This window comes from Cucumis melo, chromosome 9 (assembly GCF_025177605.1).
Source record: "Cucumis melo cultivar AY chromosome 9, USDA_Cmelo_AY_1.0, whole genome shotgun sequence".
Lineage (NCBI taxonomy): Eukaryota > Viridiplantae > Streptophyta > Magnoliopsida > Cucurbitales > Cucurbitaceae > Cucumis > Cucumis melo.
Genome location: NC_066865.1, coordinates 8274254 through 8296988, shown reverse-complemented (window position 1 = coordinate 8296988; position 22735 = coordinate 8274254). Strand labels below are relative to the sequence as shown.

General features: G+C 34.3%; 1 protein-coding gene across 9 annotated transcripts; it reads right to left on the bottom strand.

Annotated features, from left to right (window-relative positions):
* Window positions 1-5031: 5031 nt before the first annotated feature.
* Window positions 5032-20521, bottom strand: LOC103503331 (paired amphipathic helix protein Sin3-like 4). 9 transcript variants are annotated; one of them, XM_051089679.1, is made up of 24 exons: window positions 20400-20521; window positions 19972-20161; window positions 19413-19568; window positions 19138-19327; window positions 18942-19040; window positions 18654-18821; window positions 18279-18570; window positions 17836-17957; window positions 16389-16464; window positions 16277-16306; window positions 15833-16116; window positions 15570-15724; window positions 15129-15244; window positions 14768-15022; window positions 14048-14689; window positions 13873-13943; window positions 7987-8616; window positions 7764-7864; window positions 7075-7213; window positions 6818-6970; window positions 6551-6714; window positions 6142-6253; window positions 5664-5843; window positions 5032-5510 (listed from the first exon to the last, which is right to left on the bottom strand). In XM_051089679.1, the coding sequence occupies exons 2-23, from the start codon at window positions 20043-20045 to the stop codon at window positions 5685-5687; spliced, it is 4188 nt and encodes a 1395-aa protein (XP_050945636.1). In that variant the 5' UTR covers window positions 20046-20161; window positions 20400-20521; the 3' UTR covers window positions 5032-5510; window positions 5664-5684. The 9 variants fall into 9 exon arrangements, with proteins under 9 accessions (XP_050945636.1, XP_050945635.1, XP_008465713.2 ...); XM_051089678.1 differs by having other exon boundaries at window positions 20339-20502; XM_008467491.3 differs by having other exon boundaries at window positions 18669-18821; window positions 20339-20496.
* Between the last annotated feature and the right edge of the window lie 2214 nt (window positions 20522-22735).

The following is a 22735-nucleotide window of genomic DNA, read 5'->3' as shown; positions in this document are numbered from 1 at the left end:
GTAGGAAATGGTTCTATCTTTAGTAGGAAATGGTTCTATCTCTGTGACATCTGAATCAAAATGAGTACGAAGTTTTTTCCCACTGTCCTCAATTTCAACCTCATTGTCAACGACATCTATTGGCTCCTCTAAACCAATCTCAACCTTCTTCTCCAAAAGATCGATTGACTTCTCTAACTCAATACTAAACCTCAACCAAGGAGGTGTACCGACGGTGTGAACATCTTCGTCACCCTATGGAAGCCCATAATGCATTAGTGTGGATAATGATAGAAATTAAACATCAATATTAGCAAGAACATGGAATCAAACCTTCTTTTTACGTTCAATGTGTTTCGCCCCATTACTTGTGTCATCCTCCTTTGGCATCCTCAACCAATTAGGGGTACCGCTTGTGTCAACATCTTCGGTCTTAGCATTATCCACTTCTTCACTTTCTACTGTATGATCTACTAAGTCTTCAAACCCCTTGCGGTCTCTTTCGTCACCCTATGGAACCTCAAAATGAATTAGCGAGAACATACAACTTAACGTATGAGTAATTACCAAATATGAAACAACTAACGTCAATAAATTAACAGTTTGATTCCTAACCTTTCTTTGAAGTCCAATGTGCTTCAATATGGTTGACATCATGCCCTTCAATTCATCAATATCTGATTTTATACTAGTAAGTTGCCCTTCAACAACCGCTACTCGATTTTGGAGATTCCGAATAGTCTTTTTCATCTTAGACTTCAACTTCTGTTTTTTACTCTTTTTGAAGTCACCTTCATCATTAACAACTTCTCTTCCTCTTTTTGAACCACCATTCTTCAACTGAACAATGGTAGATGAGCGAAGGTTTTCAAAAAGTTCACCTCAAGCAATTTTCAACTGCTCCTCTTCAGGTGCCATCTCAATGACCGCCTTAATTATCAACTGCAAATAGAAAAAGGCAAATGTATTTAGTACAAAGAAATAAGCACAAAATCATGTGATCCTTAAGTTAGTTACTATTGCTTGCTACTTACCATTGGCGAATCAAACACCTGGCTTATAGTTTGGGACTTTGGTGATTGTTGGGACACCCACCTCAGCATTCGTGGCATGGCATCATCGTTTACTTTATCTACACCACATCTAATGATGGTTGGTATAGATTCATATGCCCAAACCTATTCGACATTTGACAAACAAGTTTAGGAAGTGCCACAAGATATATATAGATATATAAAAAAGTGGTTTCACAATCGTTTAAAAACAACTAAACGATCGTTTAAAAACAACTAAATGATCGTTTAACATAACTGAACGATCGTTTAACATAACTGAACGATCGTTTAAAAACCACTGAACGATCGTTTAACAGAACTGAACGATCGTTTAACAGAACTGAACGATCGTTTAACATAACTGAACAATCGTTTAACATAACTAAACGATCGTTTAAAATAACTAAACGATCGTTTAAAATAACTAAATGATCATTTAAAATAACTAAACGACCGTTTAATTTTAAATGTATGCATAAGTTTTGAAGTAAAAAGTAAGAAGTCACATAACTGTAATGCATGCGGTAATCCATTGATAGTATATTTTTTTGTCTATGTTGATTTCTTCTTACCCTTGGCATATTGCTTGTCCAAGGCTCTTTTCAAGGCACTTAGCGTGCGTCCAAAAACAATCCCACCCCAATCATAATTATTAAATGTATTCCAATCATCAGCAATCTTGAAAAAACCTCGACTTTGGTTCGCCTATCTTTTCCTAAGAAAGATAGCTCTATAAAGTAGACTAAAGCTAATTTCACAATATCATCGTCATCACCCTCGTATTCCAAAAATATATCCTCTAAGTCGCTTACATAAATACACTCCTTGTCTTTGAAAAACTTCTCCAATAATCGACTATTCTCAACCAACTGAATATACTCCTCTTTAGGACCCCATAGACCAGTTATGATGTTAAACTCTCTCCTACCAAAAGTACAAACAACGCCCCCTAGTAAGAAACTTATACAATCCTTTCCTTCATCTTCCACCTCCCTTAACAATAAGTAGTGGATGAGTGGCCCATTAAAGACAATATTTAGGTCTAAAAAATGTCCAAACTTTGTTTTCCTAAATAAGGCTAATTGATCGGGTTTGAGTTTGGCCTTAATATTATGTGTTGTCTTTTCTAAATGAGACAAACAACTTACTAGGGCATAAAAATTATGGGAAGGATTAATCTTGTACAAGGGTCCGTCGGTCGATGTCGATGTCATGATTGAAGCCTGAACAAGAAGGAACAAATTCAGAGTTAAAGAAGGGATCCAAAGAAGAAGGAGCAAAATGCCAACTATATTTAACTTCAAAATTTTCACTACCCATTTAACTTTCTAAGAACCTAAACCAAACTTTGACTAAACTAATTTCCAGCAAATAAGTCAATTCCAAAAAAGCCTAAACCAGTTATGATGAAACACACAACAAATACCTAAACCAAACATTTACAGCAAATATATTGAAAAAGGGTTACAGATAAAACTCACTGAAATAAGAGAAATCGCTCAAAGTTGATTGAATGATTCGAAAAGGAGAAGCGACGAAATGCACTGGAGGATCGACGAACAGTCGGAGTATCTTTGAAGAGCAGAGCGGGAAATTTCAAAAGCCAACAAAAGGAGATTTTTTTTTTACTTTAGGTGTTCTACGCGGAAGAGAAGGGAAAACGAACGTGGGAAAGGAAAAGAGGGAGAGAAATTTAATGAAGGGCACTTTTGTCCCTTCACACCTAAATTGTCCTAAAACTCTTCCTTTTGAAAAGTTGTCCCAAAAGTCATTTAACCCTCCTTTTTTTGACAATTTTCCAATGATTTTTGGGTTGGGTTGGATGATATCCTAGGCATCTTATAAGCCTATTTTTTTTAGATTGAGTTTAAACCACCAATAGTTTTGTTAACAGAGTATACAAGTTATACAGATACATAATCAATTCCAAGTCATTATGTTTTGGGAGATAAGAAAAGATAAAGGAAATAATTATGAGAATTTTGAAGAACTTGTTGAAGTGGATTTAATGGAAGAATGTCGTTGAACTTTTTTGATCAAGGATTTTTGAAAATATGGATCGGGTTGGAATATCCTGCTTAATAAACAGTACATTTTAGGTCAGGTTGGTTTTGAAGAAAACCCAAACCGGTCCTGCCCAATTACATCCCCATTTATCAATATGTAAGGAAATCTTAACTATATATGGAACCATTCTTGAAAAGAGATCTTAACTGATTCTTAAACAACTCCATATTTATAGGTGGGACCACTCCCTAACACCGTTATTTAAATTGTTTCAGGAATTTAACTTTATAATACGTATTCAAATAATTAATTATTTATTTTGATGTGATTCTTATAAATAAATAAATTATTTAATTTCAATAACATTCAAATTAAATAAATAATGGGAAAATTAATTTATTTGAATATGATTCAAATAAAGATCATTTTTAAAAATAATAAAATATTGAAACCATTTACAAGATATAGCAAAAACTATCGAACTTTCTATAGTCTATTTAAGTTTTTTACTATATTTTGTAAATAGTTTTGATATTTGTTATCCATCACAACTTTCTTTCAAATAATTTAATTATTTGGATGAGATATATATAATTAAGTTATTTAATATAAATAAAATGTGAATTAAATAATTAGAAAGAGATTAATTACTTAATTTGAATTGGATTCAAATAATTAATAAATAAAAATGGCTTCTTGAGATCTCTGACATTCTCATTTGGTAGAAAGACAAATACGTTATTAATCACGTTTAGCCAAAACCTTCTTTTTAGAAAATTCAAGTCCTCTACAATGTATGTTGTATCTTGTTATATCAACCATCGATGCAACATATATTCTCTGACTAGTCCCCTCTCGATTACAACTCAACTAAAACATTGTGCAAGTCAAACAACTTTGCACTAAAATGTTGAGTTCAAAGCTCTAAAGCTCCACCATTGAGAACACTCTTCTTTTGGCTAATTGCTCTTAAAAGATCAGCTAAAGAGAGAGTAAAAGTAAGAGAATGATATCTATATTGAATCTTTGTTGTCGTGCCTTGAGAGAAGTAAAGAGTCCTTTTTAGGGTAAATTTTTCATCAAATATTTATTATATATAATACATACTATTTAAAAACTGACTACCTTTTTTCTCTAGTTTATTAATAAAACCTCTTCCTTTTAACTTTTTAACTTTCTCAATTAACGACTTAAAGCCCATTAAATATTAAAAGTAACAATAAAAGACATTCTCGATAGAGATCCTGTCCTAAACCTTGGTGTTTCTAAAGATGCTGCACTGGGTATGAAAGCAAGGATGAGTATTGCTCGACAACATGATCATGGTAGGTCACAAGTTTCTAACCTAACCTATTAGATATAAAATAAAGCGTTCATCAATTTATCAAACACAAAATTGAAAGTTGAAAAATATATAAAACACTTATTTAAAGTTCTTGAACCCAAACAAAAATTTAAAGACATGCAATAGATAACTTGGATAACTTGTAAGCTGAAATCACGAATGGAATTCTGTAACTTAGATGAACGGACAGAAGCATCAAACATAGACAGACATGTGAGACCCATCTATGCTGGTTATTCCTAACATGTATTCCAAGAAGAAAAAAATTGGTACAATTTCCCATAGAAAAACAAGCACTCTAATATTTGATCTCAGAAGTACTTTTCTTAAATATCAATTATGAGCATACAAACAAATTTCAAACCAAACTGCCATATGGAAATTTCCGGAAATTACAATAGGTACAAAGATAAATGCTTAGATCTGCAAAAGCTGCCTTTAGTTTGCAAATGAAAGATATTTAACACCGAGTATTGAAGTGAAAGGATCATGAATGCATATAAATAAAAGAATAGTCCATATCTACAACTTTCATCATAGGAAGTTCCATAGAAGAGGAAAAAAATAATCAAACTAATCATCACTCAACTTAAGGTCACAAAAGAAAAAAAATAAAAAGATAGAAAGAGAGAGAGACCTCCAAAGTTGAAAAGATCCACAGCCGTAAAACAAAAAAGGAAGGCATTTGAAAACTGTTGGTATTCCTTTCTCACTCTTTATGGCACAAAACAAAGCAGCCAATGATTTTAGAATGGCCACAACAAATTAATTATAGATGAAATACGCAACCATCTTCTGTATACAAATACAGTTTATTGAAGAAACAAGAAAGAATGAAATGTAAAATTGTAGGTGCCGTAGTTCCCTCTCCACTTCCACATCACAAATTACCTCTATTTACAAGATTCTGACACAACCAATCTATAAGCCTGGATCCAACTTCCATACTTTTGTGGTGTAAGTTGTCTGATTACAGACAAATAATGGCTAATCTCACCACACCTTTTCCTTCTCTTTCTTCTTTTTCTTTTTCTTTGGCACGGTCGGTTCTTTCATTCCCTGAGCACATTCGGTTCTTTCATTCCCTGAGCTTCTTTCGACCCCCGCATTGTGCCATTGGAAACCTAGATAAGCAGAGAAAAGGGATCTCAGATGTTTTCATTCTCCAGTGAGCCAGCACAGAAATAGGAAAAACAATAGGACATGGATGCAAAAGAGAGAAATGTGATGCTCTAACAGAAAAAGTGGATTCAAGTACGTGTTAGTGCAGTGCTTACAGTTAGGTAATAGGATGTGCATCATGAGCTCGACAGCCATCGTTGATATCGTTGTCCTCTGTTTGAGCTTCTATTTGAAGACCTTGACTGGTGGTGACGGCACGAACCACTTCTATGCAAACTTCTTCTTCTGCCTTTTGTGCGAAACAAATAGTCTTCTGTATCTAAAACGTAGGAGACCTATGGTGTATAAACTACATCATATTAACAGAAGTCCCAAGTCTAGAAATATAAATTATATCATCAAAATAAACTCTAATAATATCCACTTCAATCTCCCAGCCCTTTTCCTTTACAAAAAATAACATAATAAAAATAAAAATAGATTTTGGAAGGGCCTGTCTATGTCTTACTAATTTAATATAACTTTTGTAATTTCGTACCATCTCAATGAAAATCGGTTTTATTATTAAAACTTTAGGGCTTTTGAGATCCAGGAAAAAAGTTAGATAAAAAGAACATTCATTTGGAACTTCACCTTTGATGAATTGCATGTGATTTTACACTCCAGACCATTAACAACCTTAAGTCCTACCATGGCCTCGCATGCAGCAGAAATTTCATCACTGCAGGCATGCTTGCACTTATTTCTGAGGGGTGAAGAAAAAGTATTAATATCCAAATCAAACAATAATATTAAGAAGTGCATGTATGGGAGCGATCTTGAAATTGTACAAGTCATTTTTGTCATATTCAAAATCACTTCAAAACAAGCTTAATCACTCAAAATTGGTTTAATATTTAATTTTATAGTTTTAAATGCAATTTTCATATCATAAAAATTAGTTTTGAATGATTAATAACATGTTTTAGAGTGATTTGAAAATAATTTCAGAATCCTCCCAAACATGCCTAGTAAAATTTAAATTTGTCAACTTTTGGCATGCCTGTGTAAGAAGATTCCAGACTGCTCTTTGTCATCCGGAAGAATGGAGAGAAAATCATTGTGCAGGTAAGCTGAGAAATTAGGATCCATTGAAACAGCCGTCACTTCAGGCTTATCATTGCCAAATTCCATTAGCTGAATGGATAGATGACCTGGACTACATGACTGGTGAAGAAGGTACAAGTATTTAGTAAGAGCACGGCTCAAGAGTTAAAAATTTAAATCAATGTGTCATCGTTAACAAGACAAGTAATTCACAAACTCTTACACATTCAATTCGGTATATGCTATCATCATGAAGAAGCACACGGGCATTATCATGATAAACTGTGTCTACATCCTTTCCATGTTTTCTTGAATTCTCATAGGCATATAACTGAAGAAGCTTGGACTCCATCTCATCAGTAGCAACTGTTTGAAGCTGAAAATAGTACAGAAATAGTCATTTCCAGGTTAATAGCACAACAATAGAACAGCTAAAAGACTGCCAGAAAGAGAAACTTCTATGGAGCTAAGAAGTCTTGCCTGTTTAACGAGTTTATAAATCAATTTGTCCAAAGTGAATAGAACATAAGACTGGGTTCCAATAATGGATCGGCAGTCATCCTCAAACTTCATATTATCAGAGGAGCCATCAAGTAAACTACGAAGTGCACTCATAAATCTGTTTCATGAATTATGTTTACTTGTCAAGTGATGATAAACAAATTGAAAATTATCAAGAATGTGGATAAAAAATGAAAGAACCCCAAAATCAAAACCAGTGATGTAAAGGTGGGGTTCTTGTTGGGAATGGGATATCCAAGTGTAAGAACAAGGATGATATAGAGCGCTTTACCAATTTTCCTCACTGAATAATTTGACGATTATATGTGGTATTCAGTGTAACATAGGTTACCGACTTAGTTTAAATAATGGGATTATATAAGGTAAGGTCCAGTAATTTACAAATGAACCAGATTATACTGTAAACAATACTAGTTGATCACAGTCTTACAAAGTGACATGGAAGACATAAAAGAAAATATCCAACATTCTAGTAAGACCAAACTGGAAGTCACTATGGAACACAATCTCATCCAAGATCCAGTTCTGAATACATTTGATTCTTCCATCTCCCATGTGTTGTAACTATGACAAAAATTGGGTGAAATTTACGAGAAATAGTAACCATGAAACATAAGTATTTGTAGATTCATGCAAAGGAAAATAACCTGGAATAGAGATCGTTAGGGCTAGTATCATTTGAAGCTCTCCACTTCCTCTCACCAAATGATGAATTAATCTTTGCTGATCGTATCCGCTCATACAATGTCTGCCAAATCAATGAAATGGGGTTAAATTGTCAGTGTAATGGGAAAGTCAAAGGTAAATTCATCATTAATCTCATTAAAACAAAGAACACTGTAACAACCAGTTCAAATTTATGAACCTTACTCGGTGAAGTCTAAAAAGAACATAAAAGGAGTCATTTCCATAAAAAATCCGGGAGTTCTTTTTATCATCCCGCAATGCCAATGGGATGTACTTAGCAAGTGGCTTCACGTTGAAAAGAAAACGTTCTGAAAAGGGTAACACTGTTCCATCACCCTCAGCACTATGGGCATCATCCATTCCCTCAGCCTCCCCTTCACTCTCAACCTTACTATGATGGTCATTATGACCCCTGTCTTCCTGCCCTTCACGAGTACTGTCCTCTCCATCAATAGACTCAGTTCCAGAGATATCACAATTCTCAGAACCATTTTCACTGTCTTCTGACGACCGCCGAGCACTTTCCTCCCCTTCATCATCAGCATCTATATGAGTTTCTCTTGTCACATCCCTGCAAGATATCTTGTCGGCATGTGTTCTGAAACATTGCCTGCCTGCGGCACTATCTTTTGCTTTATCAAGACTACCTTCTTGATAATTTGAAAAGTTATCTTCTAATTCTCCAGTTGGTGATAGTTCGCCCTCTTCTCTCTCTATCTTTGAGTGCCCATCACATTTTTCATTGAAACTAGGAGCATTTGAGCCTTCTGCCATCACACCATTGGACAAAAGTGGCCTTGATGAACAACCCCCCTGAGGTAGCCAAAAAACTTTTCAGCTTGCAGTCTTGCACCAAAATTATTAATCTATATGCTAGATCGTACTTTATTTTATTATGCAGACATTTGATTACTATAAAGAAAAAGAGGTTAAAATAAATTATCAAGAAAGATAAAATTTTCTCCCAAAAGAAGGAAAGTGAAAGGTTAAAACAAAATTTCTAATGATCCTTTTAAATTAAAAAATTGAGGGCAGCATAAAAATTATAAAACAGTGAGTAAAATCAAAACAGTTGCATATATTAGGGATATGGGATATTTTGCATAAGTTGGACTTTCCTTAGATGTAATACAAAAATTTAAAACTTTAGGGATCATTTAATAATCATTTCATTGCAACAAAGTTATTTGAGAACCCAGTTCAGTTTTTTGGTTTTTGTTTTTAAAAGGCGCTTTTTATTATAAGTGAATTTCAAAAACCAAAAACAGTAGTTTTCAAAGATAGATTTTTGTTTTCCAGAAATTTATTTTTCTTCTAATACTCACATTTTTCCCTCTTTCCAACAACCTTTTTCTAACCTTTTTCCCACCCTAATAATACCCTATATAATTTTTTTTCTCTAATTTTTCCAACACTATAACTTCTCTCTTCCTTAAATGTTCACGTTTATTTAACTTTTTTTCCATAATCTTCTCTCTCTCACTTACTTATTTCTAACTTTTCTCTCTGTAATAAATAAAAGAGTTTTCTTCACTTTAGTTTTTTTCCCTTTAATTTTTCTTTATTTTCCTCATTTATAAGATTTATCTAACAATATACTTCTTTAACAATAAAAGATATTATTTACTCATAACTTTTCTCTCTCTAAAGCTTCCTTTTTATTTAACTTTATTTTCTCTAAAATTTATCTCTTTCCTTCAAACTTTTATTTGTTTTCTTTCTAGCAAATATCTATATGATGTTTAACATATATTTCCCCTCAAACACATCTCTATATAATTTTTCACTAAATAAATAATTTTCTTTCCTGCCTCTAACTACTATGTTTTACTTTTCTCTCTAAACATTTGCACCCACGTCTCTAAAATTTTATTTACCTATCTCCACTAATTTTTCTCTTCCCTTCCCTTTTTGAGGTCACTTTCTAAGTTTATTAATGAAAGTTTTTTTTTTCCCATTCTTTTGTTTGTAATTTATAAGATAGAAAATATGGGAGAGGAAACCCCTACAATTAATCTCAAAGCACCGTGATAGTAAATATATATGTATACAAGTTAGCATAAAGTTCCTCAAAATAATGTGTCTACAGAATATCATTAAAACAAAAGTGTTAAGACTGTATGGTATTCATACGTTCTTGGTTTGGATAAGAGTGTGTAAGGTATCTCCTTACTAACTTTAGTATTGCTGAGAAAAAGGATGCCCGAGGGCTACAAAATACCTTGAGTACAGAGAGTTTAACCTCTCTTTCCCCAGACTACTGACTAGTACTAAAAGCCTGCCCTAATTACATCTTCTTTATTCTATTTATAGATGACCAATCCTCTCATCCTTACAAGCTAGTGGTCCCCTCCCATGTAACTAGCTTTCATTTGTACTACCCTTTTAAGTAGAATTGGTGACCTAACATCACCTCCCGAGGTCAAAAGGACCTTGTCCTCAAGGTTGAAAGTGGGAAATTGCTATTGGAAATCAGAAGCAAGCATCAGGTTGCTTCATGATCAGAAAGGCCCATCCAGCTTACCAGTAATTCTGCCTCCTGTGTTTGAGGGTTACGGTGGAACCCAGTGATGTCCTTAGGTTCAGCCACCCATTCGAAATCACCTAACAGCATGGGTCCAGCCTGAATTGTATGCATTTCCCCAACGAACTTCTTCAGTTGAGAGACGTGAAAAACTGGGTGAATTGTTGCTTCCAGTGGAAGTTCTAACTTGTATGTCACTTGCCCTATTTTTTCAATCACTTTATAAGGCCCAAAAATTTTGGAAGTTAGCTTCTCATTGCGCTTCTTTTCCACCAATAATTGCTGGTACAGTCTAATCTTCAAGTAGACCTGACCTGATCTCCCACTTCAAATAACTCCCCTTCGGTCTTTATCAGCAAATTTCTTCATTCGGCTTTGCACTACCATCAGGTGTTCTTTTAGAGCATTCATTGTAACATCACGATCTGTGAGCGATTGATCTAGAGTGGCATTTGTAGACTTCTGATTTCCATAAGCTATCGACGGTGGAGATGGTTTGCCATAGAGTGCTTGATAAGGGGTCATCTTGATGAAGCCATGGTAAGTGGTTTTGTACCAGTATTCTACCCAATGCATCCACAAAGCCCACTGCTATGGTTTTTCACTACAAAAACAGCGCAATTATGTTTCCAGCCCTTTATTTACAACTTCTGTTTGGCCGTCTATTTGTAGACTTCTGCTTGTTGTAAACGCTCTAAACTGTGGAGAGAGATTATCATAGAAAACATAGTTGCAAATGGGATGTTTAATGCAGGACCTGGTACCGTTTCTCAAAGCAATGGAAATGTCAAGAGAGGGATCATACTCATCAAGTTTCCTTGTATGACCCTGTTCAGCTTCATTGTTACTGGTTTCTATTCTAATCTCAGTCTCATCACCACGGTTCTTTTCTTCCACATTTTCAAGAACAACAACATCAGACCTGTCATTCTCACTCATCGTATCATTAGTACAAGGTTCTACGAGGTTTTCAATACCTTGGTCTTGAGGAGGTTCGAAGTCTTGGCCTGGAGCTGGCGATTGACTAGTAGAGGACCCAACTTCCTTTCTGAGATTCCTCCTGTAATATGTTTTCCAGGGAACTTGGTTTGTGGGTAGGATTATAGGATGATGATCAACGTCAGATATGGTACTATGAGTAGGTTCAAAAAATTCAAAGGTGCTATTAGACTCTTTACTCACGCTCTCCCCCTGAAGATGGCTAACAGGAAAGTGAGGTCGGTTCTCACAAAAAGTAACATCCATAGTGACAAAGTATTTCCTAGACGGCGAGTGAAAACATTTATAATCGCACTGGTGAAGGGGATACCCAACAAACACACAAGCCTGAGCCCGAGGGGGTAAAGTTGGTCTGATTAGGGCCAAAATTATGGACATAAGCGGTACACCCAAACACATAAAGAGAAACCTCAGAAACAAAATGAGTAGAGGGGTAAGACTCCTTAAGACAATCTAAGGGAGTCTGAAGGTGGAGGATACGAGAAGGCATTCTATTGATTAAGTAAACGGCTGTAAGAATAACATCTCCCCACAGGTATGATGGAAGGGAAGGCTATGACGGTTGGACATCCGACGACGCGTAGAGGGGAATGGGCTGGGCGGTGAGATGAAAAGACGTCGATGCATACGGCTGCGAAACCACCCCCGTTGGGTAGATCGACGGTTTTTGTAGGTTTTGGAGCAGTTTCTCCATGGCGGCGGCGTCCACAGCAGCAGCAACGACAGTGACAGGTTCAATTTCGATCTGAGTTTCTCCTAGGTTAGTTTCTAGGGTTTCGTTATTGCTTTGCTCTGATACCATATTGGAAGCAATTAACACCAACACGAGACGTGGAAACCCGAGAACCGAGAGAAAAACCACGATAGTTTAGTTTCTATTATTTTTCTTATGAATGAATACAATAGGTACAAAGGGAGAGAATAAATAGAATACAATAGGAGTAAGAAAGAAAAAGATTTAGGAAATAAAATCTTCTATAATAGTTTTTTCAAAAATACTCTAAGGACAAAGCCCTACTAATTCTAACAGAGTACAATTCACTTCCCTCCTTTCGATAAATCCTTTCATCTTTAACGTTCCCGAAGATGAAAATCACAAAACTGAGTTTAAGAAGAGGTCTACCGCATCCACCACTTCCGCCACTTGCAGCTCAATGATAGTCTCCTCTTTCAATTCCATCCCATCAAAGACCCTATCTCTTTTGTTTTTGAAATCAAAATCGGACAATCGCCACCCAAGATTTTCTCTTCTATTCGTTGTTGTCGTCGTGTTTCCTAATGTTATCATGCGTGTGTTAGGGATCCCTCATTTTTCATTGCAACCACTTTAGGGTTTCCAAAATGGGCCAGGCCTTCTTTTTTTCTTTTCTTTTTTTCTTTCCGCGCCAACTCTTTGGTTTCAAGTAGTTGGGCTTTTTTCATTACCTCGTCCAATTTCACGGACTCCCGACATTCCAATTCGACCTTTATTACCTCGTCTAAGCCCATTACGAATGTTTCGAGCAACACCTCCTCAAGGAGATGCGATATTGGTGCCATCATCACAGAACTTCTCCACCGTCATTTCTTGTCTTATTCTGAGGGATCTCCCCTCCAACGTTCCCTCTCGTAAAGAGCGAAATCGATGCAAGAGGTGGATCCTGAAGTCTTGCCAATCTTTAAACGGCTCCCTATCTTCTTTCCCATAATACCGATTCAACGCTATTCCCTCAAAGCTAATCATAGACACGATTACTTTTTCAGTACGAGTTTATGGATTTGGAAATACCTCCCTTCTCGAAAGGGCCACGAATCAGGATTGTATACTCCGAAGATGGCATTTTCCACTTTTTTGAACTTGTTGCGGTCTGTTACCTCGGTTACCTCTTCTGTTGTTTTGTCTATGGTTGTTTCGACTATCGAATCTATCATTAATTCAGCCTTCTCCTTCCCCTTCTTGGATGGATGAAGATCCACTTATGACCTGAGATGGTCCGACTTAGTTTCTGATAATAGCTATTTTGGCTGCTAATGCCGATACTGTTCCCAACAATGCTGCAACACCCTCTTTGATTCCCAGCAGCTTATGAACACTACTATAATCTGTTGTTTTGTTGCTTCCAGCTTCTCCTCGATTCTTTTTTGAGCCATTTTCTTAGACTTACCCAAATTGTTGCTTTGATACCAATATGTAATGTATCTCCTTACTAACTTTAGTATTACTGAGAAAAAGTATGCCCGAGGGCTACAAAAATACCTAGAGTACAAAGAGCTTAACCTCTCTTTCCCCAGACTACTGACCAGTACTAAAAGTCAGCCCTAATTACATTCTTTATTCTATTTATAGAGCTAGTGGTCCCCTCGCATGTAACTAGCTTTCATTTGTATTCCCCTTTTTACCCCTTCTAGAATATTTAAGTAGAATTGGTGACCTAACAGAGTGCCATGAATATTTTCACCAGGGATTTATTTAGTAACTAACCTTAAATGCCAAAAAAATTTGAAATAAAAGAAGCAATAAGGCAAGTTCTGATAAAAAGAATTTTTGCTGCAAGATTGGCCCGTACCTGTGATGATGCTAACTCAAGCCCTTTATCAACACTACCATTCCAAGTTCTGGATGGAGTAGAGCGCAGCCCTTGAACCAAAAGACAAACATTAGATTGCAGTAGTTAGAAAAAAATGCAGATGAAAATTGAACAATAATTTGAAGAAGATATCAATTGGAAGCACTCTGCAAACCTGGTGGAGTTTCTACAATTACTTTCCCCTTCCCTTGTTCAAGCACAGCGCTAACCAACACACTGGATTTTACCAACCTCTCATTAGGATCCTCTTGTTTGTCGTTGAACTGCAATTTACAGAGACTATCAACCTTGCTGTCAACACGATTTGCTTTGTGAAAATTATTTTCTTCAATACAAGAATCTCCATTCATGGGCCAAACCCTGCAAGGGCTTGATTGTTTAGGTGGAACGCCTCCTACTTCAGTTCTGGGAGGATCTCGCAGCTTGGACTCATCACCTCCAACAGTATGGCTATTGCTAACCCCTACCATACCAATTGCAGTACCTCTAACTGCAAAATTATTTTCTCTAATGATTTCTTGGGAAACCTCAGAACTCAGGGGCCGTGAAGCAATACCAAGCATGGGCTCCAGGAAGGTTGTCCAAATTTTCATAGCTTTATCAGACTGATCTGTGGAGCATAGTTCTCTACAAGAATATTTAATTAGATGATAGAGATCTTCATGAATATCCTGATCAGGGTAGTCAAATTCCAAATTTGGAATTATAGGTCGTTTATTTTCTGCAGTAATAGTGAGCAGTACATCCTCTTCCTTATGCTTCTTTTCATTAATTTCCTTGATCTCTGATAACAAAGCTGCAAATAACATGCATAAAGCAAATGAGAAATGGAGAGACTACTTGTCTACCTTTTATGTTTGCATTTGCAATTTACCTTTTGTGCTTAAGCTCTTTGTATCCTGCTGCTTGAAATAGAAGCTACGATGATCAAGAGATTTCTGATAATTCTTGAAATATATTTCAGCCCAAACTTTATTAAAATCGGATCGACACCGTGCCCACTCTTCTTGTTTTTGCTTCAAGCGGGTTAATATAACCGGGAGAGAAAGTGGTGCATTCTTCCTTAACACATCCATCACATCAAGGCCATGATCACCATATAAGCGTTCAATGCATCTCAAATTAAGTGCTGCTAGAATGAAAGGTTTGGAAATTTCTAAGAATGTAATTTTTTCTAATGCCAACATGACCATTGAACTCATTAAATATCTTATAAATATCATCAATAAGATTACCTGTTAAATGATCTTCAATATGGACTGGACTGTCTGACAAGTTGATTTTTTCTAATAAGTCTTCAACCCGCTTGGATGTTACATTAACAGACTCTAACAACATATCCAGTTCAAACCTGCAAGCATAAACAGAAGACGGAGCTAATTATCTGTTGGAATAAAACTTCCAAAAGGAAGAGAAAATAGTGAAAATACTTCATAATATAAGTTAGGATACTTATAACGGAGCATAGATCAATGGAGATGAATAAAAAATTCAACTTGATGACAGATTTAATGACAGAATGTCAAGCCTAAGCATTAGCATGAAACAATCAATGCAAAGAACTGCCTATATCCAATCATGTTAGCATAATAAACCCTCAAACTTTGATTCCATCTGTTAACTCAACAGATATAAACTGAAGAAAATAAATAAACCAATCTCAGTTGAGGTTCAACCTGTCATCCTCACAACGAAAGAGGCTTTCTTCATACTGATTTTTGCGCATGTGCTTAAAAGAGTAATCCTCACTTCCTGAAGTGACAGAAACCCAATGATCATTTAAAACTTGATCACCAATTTCTGTTCTCTGACTAGCAAAGGGTATTGGATACTGCACACAAATTACCAACAAGGAAAAGAACACACGCCAGAATCAAAATATCAGTTCATAATAATAGTTTTTTTATGCAAATATAATAACAGTTATTTTACTTCTTACATTCTTTGGGAGAAGACGATAACTGGGAGTACACCGCTCACAGTTAGAGAGGTCAAGTTCATTGATAGGTTTCCCAAAATATTTGTCCTTACTAGAAAATAAAGACATCTTGTGGCTACCAACATCATTATGGCCAAAAGCAACATTTTTTTCAAGTCTATTATCCCTTTCTCGATTTCCATGGTCACGGTCTTTAAAACCATCCTCCCTTTCATGATCTCGATTTCTGTCCTTTTCCTCTACCTTCGTTAATCTTGGTAAACTACCTTCATTCCACAAGGATTCTGTGACATAGTAACAATTCTTTAATGTTCAATATTATCTCAAATGACTTTTGCTAGTATATGGGAAAGGGAAAAGAAACATAACAGGGCCACATGTCTGAGAAAATTTCCATTTATTCACTGATACTAGCATAAGGAGTAAGGCAATCACTTCACTTACTTTTACTCATGATATCTGCTAGAAGCCCATCTGCAGGACAGTAATTGAAATGGTTATCATTAAAGCAATACAGCATCAACATCAGGTAATATATTACTATGCTAGCAGTTACCAGTTCTGTCACAAAGTATCATAAATTCACCAAAAGCATCCATAAGGTCTGGATATCTTCCAAGTAAATCTCTCACCTGATTAAGGATGAATGCAAACGAACGTAGTTAATGTAGTATTCATTTTCCTAAAACCATCAAAGGTTTTTCATAGTATACAGGGCATGGCTAAACATCACTAGAAATAAAATCAGGAGTGATGAAATTGGTCCCACTACTTCCAACCACCATGAAATAACCTCCAAATTCTCTTCTCTCACCAAGTGCTTGAGAGTGTTATGTTCCTTGTGTCTTTTATACTGGGTCGTGCAGGAAAAGAGAGCTAAGAATTGCACCACGATCCTCTTTATTAAATGAGAACAGATTTGAAAAGAATAAAAGTATACAATATATGGTAGAATCAAATATATCATATTTACTGAAAGTAATTTTGAATCTAAGTTCAAATAGAATCAATGTGATAGTACATACTTATTAGTTACTTTTGTTGGACAAATATATCATTCAGTCCTACACAATCTTGCAATTTTGTCTCTATATTTTAAAGAGAAAATTTGTTTTTGATCCCTCAGGTTTAGACTTTGTTCTATTTAGTCTCTGGCGTTTCAAAATGAACACTTTAGTCTTTAAAAAAATATAAAATAAAAAATCAATTTCAAACCCAAATGAAAGATGAATTAATGTCTTCAGAACCGAAATGAAAGTTGAATTATTGTCTTCATAATCAGCTTCTCCAACTTCAACGCACCTTCCCAGTTATTCCACTCCAATTAGTGAAAAATCAACATCAACAACAGTCATCACCATTTCATTCACATAATCTCACCCTCTCTGATGGGGCATTTTGTCAGATCAATAGAAATCATCCTCGAATCAAAGACCTCAAGCCATATCTTTGACATGTAGTTTTGCAGCAATAGCTTCAAAATCTTAGAGGTTCGTTACTTGATTTCTCCCGATGATGCTCGATATCGCCAGAAAACAATACCACCCTTCAATCTGCCCACATCTCCCCACATTCACCGGAGAACAAGACTGCTCCATGGGTCTTTCCATGTGGGTTCATCGTTGTTCTCAGCAGAGGGTCACTGGAGTAGAAGAAGAAAATGGGTAGGGGGGGTGGAAGGAGGGCCTGCGTAATGTTTAACAGGGAGAGGGATAGTTGCCTTTTTTCTTTCAAAAAACACCGAGTATACTTGAGGACTAACACTAAGGATAAACAATCATTGTTCTTAAGTTGTAAATATGGCCACATCAATATAAATTAAGTGAGATATCACTCAATGGTATAAAAGAGAAAAGGTGATTCCAAATTCATTCATTGTTGCCATACATTTGCAATGCTGAGAGTTTCTTCCATGGATAATTACGATAACACAATTTTTATGAGCCAATATATTCAACAAGACAAGAGTGATACACTTTTAGAGTCATAGATATATATCGTACCAAAGAATGCAGTTCTGATCGAGTGATTATTTCCTTGTCGAATATATCGAGACACTTCACAAATTCTTGGTAAACATCAACATTTGGTAACTTCTGCCTTACCTTCTCAATAAAAGACATACCTGTCATGAAATATGCAAATTAGAGGATGCAAAAACAGAAAGAGCAATTAGATTATCAAATTCTTTTTCTACCAAGTATAAGGACATTGTTACAGCTCTTGTTGCTTTAATCAAATACAATCTACAGATCCCAAAAAGAATGTGTGCGTAAAAATTAAAGTTTTAACTTTTCTCTTTAGTTAGTATAGAATGTGCAATGAAAGCTACGTACGTTGCAGGCAAACTTTTAGTTAAATTAAAGAAATAAAACTTCAGTATTTTAACATATTCATTTTTAATTTTTTTTCTCATCGGGAAATGAACAACACTCCATAAAGTTACCTTCTCCACCTAGATGCCATTTCACTGAAGTTGTATCTTCGACTCTAACAGAAGATTTCCTCTTCTGTGGAAAACTTTGCATGCTGATGTCCTTACCGCTATCATGCTCAATAAATCTTTTATCAATTTCCCTACACTTTTCCATACTATCTGTGTTGTCTCTCCTATCCTTCTCTTTTTCGCTGTGCTGACATTTCTCTTTATCGCCCTTTATAGTAACTCTAGCATGGTCACAATCAGGATGATTGACACCAATGTCGTGGTAAGCATGTGGAGCCATTGCCCTCTCCTTCTGTTAATGGCGAACACAAACAAAATATTGGCCAAACAATTGGAAAAAGTGAGAATGTTATAAAACCATGAACATTTTAAGACCGTGTCAATAAGTACTTGTTGAATAGGTGGTATGGAAGAATTTCTATCTCGAAGGACAGAATTCCTCATAGATGACACGTGATTATTTGAGGTTGTGGCTGAAGCATCAGGCAGAAAATGAACAAACTCCCTAAGAAGGTCTGGGTGGTCTTGCAGCAGTGCAGAAACCTGAAAAGGCAAAATTTTTCATGAAAAGTTTTAAGAGCAACAAAAAAAAAGAAAATTTTGAGAATAACAGCCATAGGGTTGTTATAAAAAGAGGTATTAACTTGAAAAGAAAAAACATACCTCCCGGTAGACCTCACTTATAGACTTGTTTTCCTTCCTGTACAAATTCAAAATTTCTAAAAATGACTTGTATACATGGTTATCACCTTCAAACCGTGTCTGCATTTACAAAAAAGAAAAAAGGAAATCTACATATAATGCAGGAAAGGAAAAAAAAAATCACATCAAAATATGTCAAAATGCGACTTTTAATTACCTTAATCTTACCGACGAAGTTGATAGCTTCTTCAAATTGAACAGGCTTCTTCTTTTGAGGAGGTGTTTCATCCTCAAGAGGACAAGTTATTGCATATCCTTTTGGCAAAAACGTATTAAAGCCCAAAATCAGGTCACGATGACCTTTAAATAGCTGCTTCACCCTTGCTATGACACCGACGGTATCAATTCTACAAACAGATAACATCAAAACAGATCGTTTAAAATTCAAGCGAATACCTATTAACAAAAAGCACAAATTTTATGTAACCAAACCTTTGGGCTTTGAATTCTTTCATGACTTCAAGAAAATCTTCATATTTTTCCTTCCTGTCTCGGAAGATGGTCTTCACATTCTTAAGATATTCTAGGGCATCATTCGTCGTTAGTTTTTGCAAACTGCCACCTCCTACCATCTGGCTCTGCACAGTTCTTCATTTACAAAGCGACATACAGAAAAGTAGAAAGATCTGTTAATTACGGTGATCTATAGAACTCGCCATTGGACCAGTCTCAAGATAAAATATTGGACAAACAAGCACTTCTCATCAATTAATTTCGAAAAACCATCTGTCCTGATCATACTATTCATTCAGATAGATTCGTTAAATGGAAATAATCAAGCATAAATCAAATATGTTTCAGCCAAAAAAAAAAAAAAAAAAACTGCCAGAACTCATAAGATTGTTCAAGGAGAAAACGAAGTAAGAGGACAAAGCAAACTCAACACACAGAAGTTTAATCCCTTGAAAAAGAAACAAAGAAATCAATAGTCGTGAAGAAAATTGATAAACTGATAAACCAAATACATTAAACATATCAAAGATAAACATACGATTCTCCTCTAGAGGAAAATACAGGACGCTGGAGCTGTGATTCCATGTTTACATCTTCTCTAGACCTCTTCATCGCTGAAGCTAAGTATTTGTTGTGAAATAACAAATCATGCCCCAAGTTGGATTAGAACCAAAATCGTAGAAGTCACAGTCGTTGGTTCAAAGAAGAGCGGCAAGGAAGCAGCAGATCTAAACAAGAGAATGAAGGGAAAAAGTTAGAAAAGTAGAAAGGAGAAACGATTGGGAAGCTGTAGATGGATCACCAAGAGATAAACAAAATCCTAAAATAAAAAAGATTGAATGTTGATGGGAAGGGAAAGGAAGGGAAGGATGACAAAGTTATAGAAGGAGAAGATAAAGGATTACGTGAAGAAAATTAGAGATGGATCGCGGAGTTTGTATGAATGAGCAAGAGTTTGTGCAGTACCGAAGTTTATGAGGGAAACGCAATGAAGAAGGAAGAAAACTGAATAAGAAGAAGGAGGAGGAGGAGGAGGAAGAAGCTTTTTGAAGATTATGTGATTTTCTAACAACCTTAGGTGAAGAAACTATTATACTTTAAACCCGAAAACTACTTTCATCTATTGTTTTTTTCTTTTTTTCTTTTTTTCTTTTTTTCAAAGGAAAAGAAATATTATATATATCCATACTACCACTAAATTTAAATGTACCTCTATATTTCAAAAACTAAATTTTCGTCCCTATAACTTCATATTTGTTTAATTTTAATTTATACGTACTCTCAAACGATGAATTTCAATTTTTTTACTTTTAAATTTTAAATTTAATGTAATTTTAGTTGAAATTGTTTAAATAATCAACCAACAAACATCATAAATATATATATATAAATATACATAATGAAAATACTAAAATTGAAAATTTCAGTATTTTAAAAAGAATATACATTAAGCAATAATTCAATTGTTAAAATTGAAAATTTCGAAATATAAAAATTAAAATTGAATAACTCACAAATTCAGGAATAAAATTGTTAGTTTATAAAAATATAATGACTAAAAATAATTTTTAATCTAAATATAAAAACAATGTTTCACAACTTTAAAGTGACAATTGACAAGTGAAGTTAGCTAAATGATAATTGGTATAATCTTTCTAAACGGGTGAGGTAGGTCTCGTCCCACAGTTGGTATACTTAAAAAGAAAACTTTAAACAGAGTATTTTTAAAATTTATGATATTGTTTGAAAATAACGAATGAGTAGAAAGTATAGATAGATTGATGCATGACGCAAAGGGTAGAATGACTTCTCCCTCCTGGCTCCCATTTGATGTACAGTTCTTATGAAATTTTCAACTAAATTTGGGGCGGATCCCCCCAAAAATTTCTCAATCGGAATTTTTTTTTTTTCTCCACTTTTGTAAAATCGATTAATTTAATTAACTACTATTGAAATGTTTTAATTAAATTGTTTGGGATTTATTTTTCCTTTTTAAAAATTTGAAAATAAAAGATTCAATCAAAACCTATTTTTATTTTTTGTTTTCATAAATGTGTTTTTATGTTTTCATATATATATATTATATATATATATATATATATATATATATATATATTTTTTTTTTTTTTTTTTTTTTTTTTTTACAGCAGATTTAGAAATTCAATTCTAATTTTTTTCTTTCCGTTCTTAGAGTGGAAATTTGATTCTAAACAATGTTTTAAGGTGCGGTTGGTATTATAAGTTTATAAATCATACAACTAGTTATAGTTATTCGTTTTTATATACTTGACGATAAATGTGTGTTATGTATGTATTTAAAAATTTATTGTAAATGACAAAACCATTAAAAATATTTATAAAATATAGCAAATTTCAAATTTTATACATCAATTTATTTTTATGAATGTTTATTAATATAAATATTTTTTATTTATTGTACTATGTTTGAAAATGTCCCTATTATTTTTTTAAGGGGTTTTTTCAAAAATAAAACAAAACGCAAAAATATTTACGCTACAAATAATTTTTAAAAAGAAAAAAGCCCACAAACCCACTAAGTCAAATAACAAAAATATCCTGCAATTAATCAGTCACACACAAGTGAAAAAAAAAAAAAGATTTCGTACCCAGCCTAAGTGATCTCATACCCAATCCAGGAGATCTCGTACCCGATCTGAAAGCTTAACAATGATCTCTTAACAACAATATGATATACTTCCCCGGAGGAGGTTAAATTTCTCATCCCACGGTACTATTGTTTTAAAAAATTATTAATTACTAACTTAATAATACTTTCTATAAATATACCCTAACATTAATTTAGTATAATCTTATAAAGGAAAAAATCAACTTTTACTAAAAAAAAAATATTTGGTCTTATATCAATTTTCACTTTACACTTTTTATCCAATCAAATTAGACCCTAACTTAGTTCAGTGTTATAATTGTTACCATCGATTCAACATTCATGAATTATAATTAGAACAAAAAAAGTTAGGAAAAAATCTCAGTTTCAATCATATTAAGATTTTTATAATTTTAAATTTTGTTAAATCCACAAATTAATTAATGAATAGTTACTAACCAAAACTCATAAATTCTAACAAAATATAATTCTATAGACAATTCTTTGAAATCTTATTAATATTGTATTAATCGAAAGTATATTAGAATACTCTTTTATTATCATGTATTGAAAATAAAATTGTTAGGAGTATAGAAAAGGGCAACACTATTTAAGTTTAATTAGGGTTAAAATTGTCAGTTAAGTGAAAGTATAATTTGATGAAATTAAAAGTTCT